The sequence below is a fragment of the Armigeres subalbatus genome, chromosome 1 (assembly GCF_024139115.2).
Source record: "Armigeres subalbatus isolate Guangzhou_Male chromosome 1, GZ_Asu_2, whole genome shotgun sequence".
Classification (NCBI taxonomy): Eukaryota; Metazoa; Arthropoda; class Insecta; order Diptera; family Culicidae; genus Armigeres; species Armigeres subalbatus.
The window spans coordinates 9,714,955-9,730,137 of NC_085139.1; the positions used below are offsets into that span (position 1 = coordinate 9,714,955).

At 40.6% G+C, this 15,183-nt stretch overlaps 1 protein-coding gene across 1 annotated transcript in view; it reads right to left on the reverse strand.

Moving 5' to 3' along the window:
- The window catches only part of LOC134221144 (uncharacterized), a 108,339-nt gene extending 95,675 nt beyond the window's left edge, over positions 1 to 12,664 (reverse strand). The window contains exon 1 of the mRNA XM_062700337.1: positions 11,343 to 12,664. Within this exon, the coding sequence (XP_062556321.1) occupies positions 11,343 to 11,424 (82 nt within the window). The 5' untranslated portion in view covers positions 11,425 to 12,664. The remainder of the gene's footprint in view (positions 1 to 11,342) is intronic.
- Between the last annotated feature and the right edge of the window lie 2,519 nt (positions 12,665 to 15,183).

Sequence of the window (15,183 nt, forward strand, 5' to 3'; positions counted from 1 at the left end):
CCTCGGGGGGCATTACTGTTCAAAAATCCGTAACCAAACGATGACAGTCGAGAAGCGAAAACAATATCGTATCATTGGTTCGCGATTTTATTGAAATGATTTTTCTACACCGTAAAAAGATTTGCCGTAATTGGCTCCTATCCTCTACTAAACAGTGATTTTCGTGTCGTTACTTCATCGATAAAAATGGACATAAAGAGCGGAGAGAATCGGCCCGGCGATTGCCGCATCATTTGGATTTGAAATCGAAATCATTTATATTTGGGCGAAAAGAAAAAAAAATGCAACGTGTGACGAATCGTGGGGTGACGTAAAGTTGCTTATTGGATTTGGATGATGGAACAGCTCAAGGCCTTCTCGGGATGTGATGCAGCAGCAGCACACGCGATGTTTAAGGTGAATCACGACATTGTGTTTTATTTTTTCTAGCTTTCGTTTTCGTTTTCATCCACGTGGTTTTGAAACTTTAACTTTCTCAATAATCATCATGAGCACTTGAGAAACGTTCAGTCGATAAAGGGGATAAATCGAAAGAATAATATAAAATACCACCGAAAAACTGGTTGCCTGCTTCTCACTTTTCTCCAAATGAAATTAAGTGGGTTTAAAATTTTGACTGAAATGAACAAAAAGTGCAATGCACTTCTCATATTTGTTGGACTTAACAGTCTATGGTTATCGAGTTGTCGTAATGAAGGACGATATTAGACTTACACCAAAGCGCATAAGATTAGTTTTTGAGGCAGGAGTTTAACGTTGCCACAACAAGGTGGACCTTACCTCAGAATTTTTTTTTGAAAAAAGTGGACGCATTTACAGAAACATTCTTGCTTTAGCATTCCGACAGGTACCAAAACCGGGAAAATTTGCCGGGACGACTGCCTCTTATCCGCGGGGGCAAGGGTCGTTTGGCTGAAACCCATTCGGCCGAAAGCCACTAGACCGAACAAACCATTAGGCCGAAACCCATCCGGCCACATAGGTCATTTGGCCAAACGGATCATCCGGCCGAATAGGTCATTTGGTCGAAAGGCTATTGGCCGAGTAGGACATTTGGCCGAATAGGACATTTGGCCGAAAAGGATATTTGACCGAATAAGACATTTGGATGAATAGGACATTTGGCCGAACAATACATTTTGCCGAATAGGACGTCTCACTGTGAAAGGTGAGTAGTGAGACGTCTCACTTCTCACTTCGCACTACAACTCACATTTTACAGTGAGAAGTGAGAAATAAAGAATCAGAAGTGAGACATCTCACATTTCACACCTCATTTCTCACTACCATGACCTATTCGACAAATGTCTTGTTCGGCCAAATGTCCTGTTCGGCCTAATGTTCTTTTTGACCAAATGTCCCATTCGGCCAAATGACCTTTCGACCAAATGTCCTATTCGTCCAAATGTCCTGTTTGGCCAAGGGTCCTATTTGGCCAAAGGTCTTATTTGGCCAAGGGTCTTATTTGGTCAAATGTCCTATTCGGTTGAATGACCTATTTGGCCAAATGATTTTCGGCCTAATGATCTGTTCGGCCACATTAGATGATAGTATCATCATCATCATCATCAATGATCTTTTGTTAAATATCTTGGCTGTGCATATACACAGCATATGTTTCGAAATGGACAAATTGATATGAAATTTGCGAAAAAGAATCCACGTGTCTTGGAGGGACTCGAACCCTCAACCTCCTACTCTCTAAATAGGCAACAAGACCACTTAAAGGTCTCGTTTGCGGAAAAGCCATCAGAATCCGAGTACCAACCTCCACCGCGGTTAGCTCTCTTTTTTGCAAATTGAATATCTTTCGGATGCTTGATTTGTCCAATCTCCACATGTGCTTTACTGTTGTATATCCACAGTCAAGCGAGTGCACATTGTTTATTAAACGAGAGGATCGCACTCCATGCCCCCCAGCACGGCCGAGTTGCCAAATAATATGCAATTAATTATCAATGATCTGTTCGGCCAAATGGTATATTCGGTAAAACGGCCCATCCTCCCTTTCTTTGGAACCATCTTTGTATGCTTTACTGTTTTCGAATACAGATTTTACATACAATTGGTATACCCTTCCAGCAGATACCAGGTTTATCACAGTTCTTCATCAATTTGGTCCTTACTTTGCCGCATTTCCATTTAAAGTATTGGATAACGACTGGTAAAATATTTTCCGCATTGTGGTTGCTTGCAGCAGTGTGGCTATCGCAAATGGCATATTTTGCATAGTAATTGTCTCGAACTGCGTCAGAGCAAAGGAATTTCTATCGCAATTCCCGGGAAATTTGCATTTTCGTTCCGTTTGGCTCATCTTCCTTACATACAATTGCTGAAAAACCTTGTTAAACTATTGTTCCACGTAGTTCGGCAGTGCTGGCAGAATAAAAGATTTTTTGCACATGGTTGAAGCAGCCAAGCTTCGAAGCGTTATAACTTTTTTTGTGGACATTCCAGCAACGTCTTCAGCGAAGTTCTTCGGCATTGTTTGGGTTATAAATTACCGCAATGTGCCACCTGGTTTACGATGAACTGAAACCACTAGGAGTAAAAATGCAAAAATGTACGTTTCCCATACTTATTCCCATACAAACTTCTAACGCGATGCGGAAAGCGAGGAAGCAACTAATCGGTCCCAAATTCTGCACAGTTAGTTGGGACCCCGAAGGTTTCGAAAAACCATTGATTTGAAAAACTGACCACTCTAATGTTTACATATGCAATAAGTTGGTGCATTGGAAGCGAAAGTTGTCAAAATCAGGGTTCGTAATGCTCACTCAATTTCAGAAGCACAGGATGCTCCATCACGAAAATTTTCGGGGAGAAATCACTTTTCTGGAAAGAACTGCCTGGAGAGTGATAACCATTTTTCGCTCACTTCGATTGCCGCCAAACGGTGGTTTGCTCTTTTCTTTCATATTCGAGTCTTTTCGTGGCATCATAAATGCAAATGGTAGTAGCTTATGTGGAACAAATAACTTATCATTTTCATACAGATAGCGTGGTGGTGTGGCTAGAGTAAGCACATCCCCACAGCTATTATTGTTACTATTTTGGGTTCGAATCCCGGCGCGGCCATACAATTTTATAATTGTTCTGCGATAATTCTCGGGAAAAGTGAATGAGCGGTAAAAGTGATGAAACGAAAAAGGATTTTCATCTAATAAGCAAGATTTTCGTTTATCTTTCAAGGCTGATTCTAGAGAAAAGATTGATGGGTGAAAGATGATCCCCAACATAAACAACGAAAACAGATTTTCCCTTGGCCCGAAAAACGCTTGGTGTCATTGAAACGAAAAGTTGAAACTCAGGTCAAAATACAACGAATTTAAAGGTTCTGAAGACTTCCATCAGCTCGAATTTAAATCGATCCAGAGTACGACGCTACAATGAAACAAATGACTGACAATTAGATAAAATAAAACCACGAGCGATATTGGGCAGGTCCAGGCAATATATAAAAAAAGATTTTCCTATGACGCATTTTAACTTTCGAGCGGATGGACCTATTTTCAAGATTTCCCCCACTGATCGATTCGTCTTGGGATCAGCTGTGTTGATTTGACGGGGATAGTTGGGAAATTGTCAAAATGCAACGGTTTCATTAGGTCTGAAGCAAACCATCGAGCTCGAACTGAAATCGATCTAGAGTGCGACTAAATGATTGACAGATCGAACATAAATAAAACCCGAGCGGGATCGGGCAGGTTCGCTTGCTTTATATAAAGATGTAATTAAAAGTTTTTAACATAACAAATGTTTTCTCCAAACCATTAACAAGGGATTCATCGAAACTTTCTTGATATTTTTTTTTTGCTGCAAATGCGAGTTTGTTTTGAGATTGCTAATAGTTTGGATTTCATACATTTTCATCTACAGTCGACTCTCCACATCTCGATGTTCTATATCTCGATATCTCTCCCTATGTCGATGGTTTCCCCAGTCTAGCATTTCGCGCGCGGTTATGGCTGCCGTTTTTTGATACTTTTTTAGGCAGCCAAGTGTCAAAAAACGGCAACCATTACAACGCGCGAAATGCTGGATATCACACATGCTACCGCTAGTGATCGAATGTCGCCAACAGTACCAATGTTGGAAAAAACTCAGATTCTCAAATCTCATCTACGATTCAAATCAAGAATCGTTCGTGGTTCTTCTCACGATTTACATCATTGCATGATTTCTACGTGTTTGAATTCATTGAATTCGCCGAATCAAATTTCTTTGCTTAGGAGAATGATTAATCAACTCATACGTAAACATATAATACTACCGAATGTTTTTCCGATGAAATTGTTTCGTTTTGGTGAGTTTCACTTTGAATGTCTTTTGCAATAATCATTCAAAAATGTTAACTCCTGGAGCGCCGTTCTGAAGCAGGTAATTTGCTCAGCCAGTATAGCTTGAGTAAGAAATCATCAAGTGGATAAAGGATAGAACAGATGAAAACTGTATTGGAGGAATACCGTTTCAAGTTCTAGCGATTGTGAGAATGGAAGTAGTAATGAAACCCAAACTCATTTAACATCAGAGAGTCACGAATAAAAGGAAGTGGTCGCATCTTTTGGAAAAAAAAACTGTTTGTGTTATTCTGATAGCAGCTCGAAAGCTATTTTGAACTTATTTCAAAATCCTACGAGATGAACCGGCCAAGGGCCGAATAGGGTAAAATGCCCAATAGTGGACCTCCTAGTAGCGGGATTTTGCTTTTCCAGTCATAAGGAGTAGACATTTTCAACATATTAATTCTGCTTGATATCTAATACCAAGTTCTGCATCTTCTCTTCATGATACATCTATAAAACACTCAAATACACGATGGTATTTGTTGAAATTAACATTTTAAAGTCTGACTGAATTCGCCCTATAGTAGACCCCCTGGGGGTCCACAATAGGAAATTGCTTCCCTATAGTTGTAACTTTATTTGATTTTTATGTTCCGGTTCAGGACGTTCTTCATCCCAATTATAGACCCCCTTCCAAAATTCTTATAATGAACATTCTCGTGTTTATTTTTAATAGTTGTAAAATTGTAAAAAAATCATCTAATTTTACTTTCCATAGCATTTCCAATGCATGTAATCAAATCATAGGACTGTAGGGTAGGTTCTCCCGATGGAATTCCATAGCAAAATGTCTTCGTTGTGCTGTAATAATGCAAAAATGGTTTGAGGGTCCACTATTGGTTAGGGGTCCACTGTACCCTTTATCGTTAATAAAGATTATAATAAAATTCTTTCAAAATGTCATAAAGTGAAGTGATTGAATTAAAAGAAGCGCGAGTTCGAAGTTTTCTTTACTCCAAAAGTTGATCATTTTAAAAGCTCACCCGAATCTTCTATTCAGAGCGATTAGAGTAGAGAAGCCTCTGGAGAAGGTCGAAGACCTCAGTGTGATTTTGGATAATTGATTGACACTTTGAAAATAAAGTTTGAATTTTGTAGAATAGGCCTTGTAGAATACATTGGAGTTGTCTGGTTTCAACTGGCACATTCATTTGTTGTGATAAACGGAATTTAATTCACAAAAGTACGTATTTCATAGAAATTTGGTTTCTTTCCTCTGCAAAGCTGAATTTCGGCTCCTCACTTTGAGAATTAAGTTTGAATTTTGTAGAATAGGCCTTGTAGAAGGCATGTGAGTTGTTGAGTTTAATCTGGCACGTCAATGTGTTGTGAAAAACGGAATTTAATTCACAAAAGTACGTATTTTCAAAGAAATTTGGTTTCTCTCCTCTGCAAAGCTGAATTTCGGCTCCTCACTTTGAGAATAAAGTTTAAATTTTGTAGAATGGAAGTTGTAGAAGGAATGTGAATTGTTGGATTTTATTTGACACGATGTGAATAACGGAACTTATTTCACAAAAGTACGTACTTTCATAGAAATTTGGATTCCAAGCTCTGCGAAGCTGAATTTCGGCTTCTCACTTATAGAATACAGTTTGAATTTCGTATAATAAACCTTGCACAACCTAACAACCCACATCAGGGTTTGCAGAAATCACTCTCAACAGATAACGAACAATGATAAAAGAGAGGCAGAAACTGTTCCGAATCATAACAAGCCATGATTACAAACTTATCAAACTTGTATACAAATGCGAAAAACAGAATCGGATAGGCAGCCCCCACAGAAAAATGGTTATTCTCGCTTTGTTTTCGCTCCCTTTGTGTTGGTTACTGCACAGCTGTGTAAAACAAGTTGAAATGAATCATTAGAGCCAGTGCTCCTCGAATTTGGAGCTTTCTAAAAGAAATTTATCATGGGGTATATCATCCCGAATCAGTTCTCTATCATGGCAGCTTGCGAAAAAAGTCTCTCGCGTTATGCTACATATCATATATGTATACAGAGATGATAAGTGAGAGATTTGTTCTTTCTCTTTAGGATTCAATCCCTGACCCACATGCATTCTACAAGGCCCATTCTACAAAACTCAAACTTTATTTTCAAAGTGAAAAGCCGAAATTCAGCTTTGCAGAGTAGAGAAACCAAATCTCTATGAAAATACGTACTTTTGTGAAAATGTTTGAAGGAAGTGAAACACTGTTGACTAGAGTAATCTAATTTAGAAGTGGTTCGGTCGTGGGTATCCGTATGCATCTTTTGACAGAAAAAAAGATGCTGTCATGCTGACAACTGTCTTTTTTACGAGAAAAACAACTCGAAAGCTATTTTGAACTTCTTCAAAATGTCATAAAGTGAAGTAATTGAATGTAAAAAGAGCGCGAGTTCGAAGTTTTTTCACTCCAACAGTTGTTCATTTTCAAAAACTCACCCGAATCTCCTATTCAGTATGACTAGAGTAGTGAGGCCTCTGGAGAAAGTCTAAGATCTCGGTGTGATTTTGGATAATCAATTGATATTCAAATCATATTGCTCTGGTTCGTTCTCAACGATCAAACATGCCTGCATGCCTGATCAAACAATGAGACAATATGAGCAGCGAGAAATGAAACTGTTCAACCACTATTCGACGAAGAAACGGCTGAGAACTCTGTCGCTGCTGGTTCTAATGGGCTAGTCCCTGTCCCTGCTAGTTGGGCGATCCGTGTATTATGCGAAAATCTTTGGCTACAGGAGCTGAAATCTATTCCATGAATAGGACATAGAAAATGTCAGATTATGGAGCGTATTATCAGGGCTGACAATGTCATAGTAGCGACGAGTTGTAGTGTCTTCATTGCTACTCGACATCTTCATTGCTACTCGACGCATCGTCGATGACGCGCACGACGTTAGCTCTCGTCGCGCAACCAAATCTTCATCAAACAACGAACATGCTAAAAAAGAACTACTCAAAATTGAGTGGAATCCAGCTCATTTTAATTAAAAACGGGACAACTCGAAATTTGAGTAAAAGATACTGCTTCCATAAAATGATGATTTCATGAAAGTTAAGAATGGCCTTTCATAATTTTTTGATACATTTACATTTTTACATTTTTTGACTGGAAATAAGTTTATCTATGTATCTGAGTGCATTTTACGGTAAACAGATTCCTAGTTTAAGTGCAGTCGTCATTTTATTGAAGTAGTATCTTTTACTCAAATTTTGGGTTGTCCCGTTTTTAATGAAAATCAGTTGGAATCGAGATTTTTATCAATCCTTTGCAATAATGGATCTGAAGTAAAGTATGAAGGCGATTATCGATACATTTATGTTACCAAAGTTCCTTCTATTTGTTTATTTTAGACGCCATTATGGTTTTAGCCAGTTCGTCTGTAATAGCAATCAATTAGGGGAACTGTTCCATTTTCCATCTCACTGAACATATATTCATCTCATCGCGAAATAAAGAAAGACGGCACCAATCTCGTCGCTTTTTTTTGCTAACATGCGTGCTCACTGCTGAAAAAAATCACAAAAATAATAAACAAACCAAATACCTTTCCATTGCTTTGTTTTTCGTGAGACCAATATCGGAGCTATGAGATGAAGTCCAGGAGCAGTAACCCTATGTGAAGAAGTGACGACGGAAATCGTCATAACTTTTCGCTGCACGACTGCACGCTGCATCTTCGTGGTATGCATGTGGCGCAAAGACACCGAATCTAGGCGTTGCGTCGTGCAATGTTATGACGAAGACTATATTTTTTTGCGCTTTCTTCATACGACGAGAATAACTATTGTCAGCCCTGCGTATGATTCATTCCGAGTACAGAACTTTCCATGGAGCTTATCATCTATGTATCGAATGCATCAAATGCATCAATTTGACGGCTTGCTTGCGAAATCGCGGATGTATTATAAAAGTTGATAAATGTTATTTGAGTAGCAATGTTATGAAGTCCGATAGAAAAATTAATAAGAACGGGAATGTCATCATAGCTTAATATTTATTGCTTTGGCTTCAGAGCGATAAACGTGGCTACCAGGTCGATTACGGAACGAATATAAACAATCTTTCCTCTTTACCGCGTTTCGGTCAGTGCTTAAAATTGATATCGAAATAAACGGGGTGTGGGCATTTTTCGTTCGATTTCAATGAAATTTTCCTATAAGAATCGCCACCACATTCATTGATTTGATCGTGGTGCACATCCGGTCGGATTTAGTGAGAATGGGTAAAGGTTCCAGGATCAGGTGCGGTTAACGTAAATGTGCTCAATTTATCAATATCTGGCATCAGAAGTCTATTTTGGAACAAGTGGATTGAAAGGCGGGCCTAAAAGACGCATTTTTTGTATTTTCCGGACACATTGGCAAAGTCCGGAAGGGATCGCAGCAAGCCATGCGTGCGGATGGTTGCATTTGAGTTTGCTGTTACATTTTTGTTCGTTCCCGCAAGAAATAGATTCGGTTGATGTTGATATTTTGCATATGTAGGAAAAACCTAGTTTAAGAAACAAGTTTAAGTGATCTATTAAAAGTTTAAAGTTCAACAGTTTGTATACAGGGAAGTCTTTGGTGAAATATGTGTGACTGTATGATAATATCAGAAATACATGGATGAATAACGAATTGCTCAGAATAGCTCTGGAAGAGTGAAGTGAATTGTTCGTGGACACTAGAAGTGATTTTTGCTTCCTCAGTTCATTTAATCGAAATTGGATTAATTTGGTGAGATTGTATCAATATGTTTTTTATATGATTCCCAAACTAAATGCGCGTTGGATTTCAAAATCCGAAAGTTTGTCTATGGATCCTTTTCCCATTTCAAATGGTAGCATAAACAGGCGAGGCTAATTGGAAGTGAAAGTGACCTCGGACTGGACGTGGGTTATTAGGCAGTCTGAAATGGGTCGCTGGAGCTGCAGTAGACATAGCACCTTCTAACTCCCGGGCTAGGGCTGGCTTTATTACAGACAGCTTTCTTCATTGGCCAAGTCCGGAAGTGTTTTTGGGAGTCAGGTTCTCTCAAGGAAGTGGATAAGATTCAAATAGCTCCGAAACGTGCCGAAACTCATCTTGCGACACAACAAAATTCATGGTATTAAAAAAGCCCAACAGATGGAATTTTGAAAGTTTTTGGACACATTTACCAAACACACACACACCTTGCTGAGAACCTGGCTATCTTTGGGAAGTGGACAAAATTTTGATTACATTCGAAGCCCACCTTTCGGCGCATCAATCCTCACGATTGTGAAAGTTCAATAGATAAATTTTCGATAGTTTTAAACATTTTTTTCCTATATTCGGAAATCCCTCAGGAGGGTAGTGTACAAATTTCGACTGATTTAGAAATCCAATTTGTGACGTATCAAACTAAACGCTTTTGAATCACAAATCCTACAGATGAAATTATTCAAATTATTGCACAAATTGGGCACATTGTGAAGTTGTCCTAATAACTTGTCCTCAAGTTAATAGATTTCGGCAAACTTCTAAGCATGTTTAGCTACATATTAAAATTCATAAGTGCCGACTAATAAGATGCAATTGTATCGCACTTGTATCACTTTACGACAAACATATTTGAACGGCTTGTAATTTTTGGGTTGGTCAAGTGGGTCTCTATCATATTTTACGTTTTGCCCTTTAATTAAAATCTCAAAGAGGAAAATACATAATTAATAAAAAAAAATGGTTGGCCTAATTTTAACAATCATTTGTCATTCTTTTGCACTTTCCCCACTTCACTTTTTTTAAAAATAAAGCAGGGAGTGACACTCGCTCTTGTAAACGAAAATAAAGCGCACTTAAAATACAGTCATTGGAGAATAGGAAAGAGACGAATTTATGTTGGTTTGCCTTATTGCTATACCAATTGCTTCTTATTGGGAATAATGAGTGAGTTGAGTAGCCATTAACACCAAGTTATGGCGTGATACCTAAATTGGTGTTACGTACTTGAGGATAGGGGATTTCTTACTGGTTGGTATTCAAAAAGTTTGCTTGTAAAGTTTTCTAAAACTAAAACATAAATCGATAAATATGTGTAAAATTGATATGGAAATTCAGGTAAGGGATGATGACGAGTAAAACAGTAGAATAAAGACAGTTAGGTATTATTAAAAACCCCTATCGAGGTAGTCAGGAGTTAAAGAAATTCGAATAAGGAAAGTTCACTGTATTCAAATGTATGACCAGACCATATTCCAGTGTAATTATTCCAAGCCTATTTTATTTGAAGATACTCATTTGGTACGCATAATCTGCGTGCCATCGAGCTGATAACAAATCGATCAATATAAATTTGTGTATTGAGACAATGGCCAATTATTTATTCATCATTGAATATGTGCGAATTCGTTGACATGCGGTATTTTTTAAATCCAAAGCCAAATAAGCCACTTTGAATGCCACCAAGCCGCAGGTGACTGAGCTCATATCCCGATAAGGTATTGCAAAGTGTTGCACTCTGGACCCGGAATATCTAACTATAGTCATACATCTCGCTCTACTGCTTAGAAACCAGTCGATAGAGGTGATAATTCTTCAATTGAGAAATGCAGTGAAGAAAATTAGAACGATGATTCATTCAAAATTATGAGCCTATGTAAAGTAGGTTGAGGTTGCACTGAATAAATTTTCTCCATTTAACATCGCTGTCAGCAATCAACAAAACGAAAAAACTTGATTGTGACTAAATCTGGTCACATATGAGTTGCAGTAACCTATGTAACCAAAATGCGTCTACTGTTTCAGTTGATTGATTTACGTATTGTTTTTCTTTTCCATTGCCAATTACTCCGCAAAGATGACTTCGTGATTCACGCAATTTCATCTGCACGCATGCAATGATTTGGAAACTGAGAGAAAGAGAAATCGTCGTCGCGGCACATCAGGCCTCAAGGGTCTCACTCAAGTTGCCGCAGGAAGTGGACAATTTGTTTTTCGGTTGACAGAATCGGATCTGTAGGTCAGAGAAGTCGGGAAAGTATGTTGTACTCACATTGTTCGATTGTTATCAGCAGCAGCGCCAGTAGCAGATACAGAAGCGACCTTTGACGGATCCCACCGGCAACGGTCCCCATGATGACGAATGTCGACGACGAAGACGGTGACGGCCAAGGCGACGATGATGATGATGATGACGGGTTTTTATCTGCTTCTTCCGATGAACGGCAGCGGTTGCTCGTTACCGGAGCTTTTGTTTAGGCTTTTCGAGGTTTTTTTTACGACTTTTTACACAATTTTTATTGCGGCGTTCACTTCACTAACTCTTTCTCGGGTCCCTCCCGGGACTTGGGAAATTAATGTTTCCACTAGTTTTTGAACAGAAACGGGTGCGCAAACGAATAATTAGCCACCGAATACACTTCAATAAACCGCGCGCGTCTTCAAAGCCAACTTCTGTGCTCTTGCTTCTCCCCGAGCCAATTGAGGAAATATTTATGACTGACTCTAACAACCAGCTCTCTTAATACATAAATTAAGTAAATCTCATTAGGCGATACATTTCTTCCCCGCACAACCCTATGATGTTGATGATGATGAGCCGATGCCAGCTCTCGAATGTCCGTTCACTTGATTTGTTTGTTTTTATCGTTTCTCTGCATTGATCATCGGGCGATCGCCATGCAACGTCCAGTGGCAGAGAGCACCCCCCTTTCGCTTGGCGTTAATTAAGATAGATGGCAATCTTTTGGATGCAAAACAATCGCTTATCTTATCCGTTAGGCTAATTAATAACCTGACAGAGTGCGCTCGCGGCAAGTGACGGCCTCCGCAATGCTTGCACAACTTCGCGCGACTTAAGCGCACGCGATCAAGATCACGATTAGAGCATTCCACGCAGCACCGCTGAGATATCCAGCTTACATTCTAAATCGCAGTCCGACGGGCGCAAAAGTCTTCACCACTGTTTGAAAATCGCGATAAAAAAGCAGTAGGCGTTGATGATGATGATGGGCCTTGGGTCAAAAAGTCAAACGATCCGGTTAATGAATGAACTGCGAGCGGGCGTCCGTGACGACTACTCCTCGCACTGGCGAATCGATGAATGAACGAAAGCCGCACACTTCACTACCGAAAAACGGCGAGCCGGTACCACCTTCCCCCCAGTGCAGTGCCGGTTTGTAACACCACACCGCTTCTCTTCCTGCTTCCGATTAATAACTCTCTCGCGCGCGCAGTGCAGAATCCAGCGTGCTCAAGATCAAGAATCCACACGAATCTTCTTGTCGCAGTCGACGTGCGATCGCACTTTCCACGCTCGCGTTCACAAACAACAATCTACCTTCGAAGACGAACTGCTAGGAACTGAAGTCCTCAAGTCGTCGCATAGCTACGGCGGGTACCTCCGCTGCTTGGGAGGTATCCAACACACTCTCATCTCAACCAACGTTGCTTCGCTCTCACCTTAGCCGTGACTCTCCCGCTCGCGCAATTCCAAGTTTAAGAATGAAAAAGTTTTTACAGAAATGAATGAAAAGTGATTTTTTGTTCTCGTCATGGCGTGCTACTACGATGATGACGGCGACGCGACGGGCGGTGGTTTCAAGTTCGCCTCTCTCCTGATGGGCCCGCTCTCCGTCATCAGAGCATGCACATACCTGGCTGCTCCGTTTTCTTGGAAAACGGTGCAGTTAGGTTGGGACCTGGTGCGAGGTACATCATTTACGTTGAGAGCTCATCTAGCTCATTCAATTCGCATATTACTACTTACTACACCAGTCATATATTTTGGGATTGCGTTTGTTCGCGGGAAAGGAGCGGAGAGGCCTAGGGCAGGGAAGATTGGGTGGGAAGGACCGAGCAAAACGGAGAATGATAGCCGCGCATACCGTCAGGTCGTGTGGTTTATTCCGGTGCAGGCCTACTGCGATGGGGTGGTTTGATTTGAATGCACCTTCTCGCGTTGGAAAACTTTTAATGCGATGAACGTTACCGTAGAGTAGTTTGAGTTGCGAAACGACCTGACGGGTGAGTCATCGTGGGATAGTTGCGATGCATTAACCTATGATTTGCTAATGGGTTTGGATTTGTTTATGGAATTATTGTATGGCTTATGGTTAGAGGTAATGATGATAATGAGGACAATATTTAGGATGATAATAAAGGTGCACTTGCATTATGTGCCGAAATAAAGCTCGTTTACTGAAATTACCTTAGTTGTCTGTATAATTAGTCAAATTTGAAGCAATGAAGATGGCCTCACTATAGAGGTGGAAATACGTATCGTGTAATATTTGACGTTAAAACAGGCCTTTCCTAGGCAGGAACAAGTATCGACCTTGAACAGATCTGTAAACTGAGCTTTGTAGGCCATAACGAGGTTTTATACCAAAACACTGTGTTGCCCGGCAGGAACAGTGCTGTAAGCGGAACACATCTGAGGGCTGAAGCAAGTTTATATGCTGGAATGGGATTGCGGATCCGAAGAGGTTTATAAGTTTACAAACATGACTTAAAATCGAAATAGAACTTGAAGTTGAAGAAGTCTACAGGTGGGCACACGATTCGGGTTATTGAATTTAGTTGTGCTCTATTTGCCCTTCATGTGTTATTTTACTACGTCAGCCTACCGATTCGAAGGTGTTGTTTGAATATTTCATTCGGGTCAAAATCAACGCTTCATTTCTTCCATCTTGCACCATTCGCTTCCGCTGTTGCTCTTCTCTCCACCATAAATCTCGCCAGCATAAGAGCGAATTACGATCACTCTCCCACCTGATCTGATCTTTCTCTCGCCATGCTCCATGCTGGCATCCAAACCGAACAAGAAAAGAAAACCTCACCTCGCGAGACATCATCAAACTGTAATCAGCATCTTGGTCAACACTCGGTAAGCGGTTAGCCGATTCTCTCCGCTTCCCAATTCCATCATTCTTTCACCTCGGTGAGCCGCATCCAAAACAGCAAGATCGCGGCGCACAAAGATGTTTATCCTAAGGGCCAGCTTCCCCGTCAGCACCACCACTGCACCGTACCGTCCCAGAACACATCGTCAGCATTATTCCGGCTCTGCCGTCGCCATCCATCAGGAAGCCTACTTGAGAGCTCATTGATGGATACGATTTTTCAATGCTTTTCAAAATACTAGGAATAATCGAGAGCCGCCCGTTCGATTCCCCCTAGTTGCGATGACGGAGCTTTCTTATGCGATGTTTGAAATGCTGAGTTCAGGAGCAATACCTGCTCAGTACGAGACGAAAAAAAAAAACAATCTGCTCTCTGGTGCACAGGCGACGAGGAATGGGATGAAAGTAGTCGAAAAGTGAAGAACCTCCGAAATTCGGTTCAAATTACTTTCCGACTCATAAGCAGCAACATCGGCGTAAAGCGATAGTGAGATGGATTTTTACCTTTACTGGACATCAGGATCAACTGAAAGGCTAAATGTTCGCTTCTTAAAAGGGTATGGGGTTAATACCTTCGGACTTTGGATTAAAATAAGTAATGACAGCAGTAAGTAGAAATTCAAAAATTATGATCAATTGAATTTACAATTGAATTGGGACCACGTCATAATAGACTCGCCTTCTAATAGCATCCTAGAGTCCAACGATTTATTTATTTATCATCAGACTAAGGCCGGAGTGGCCTGTGCTGCACATAAAAGACTTCTCCATTCAGCTCGGTTCATGGCTGCACTTCGCCAACCACGCAGTCTGCGGAGGGTCCGCAAGTCGTCCTCCACCTGATCGATCCACCTTGCCCGCTGTGCACCTCGCCTCCTTGTTCCCGTCGGATCGTTGTCGAGAACCATTTTCACCGGATTACTGTCCGACATTCTGGCTACGTGCCCGGCCCACCGCAGTCTTCCGATTTTCGCGGTGTGAACGATGGAT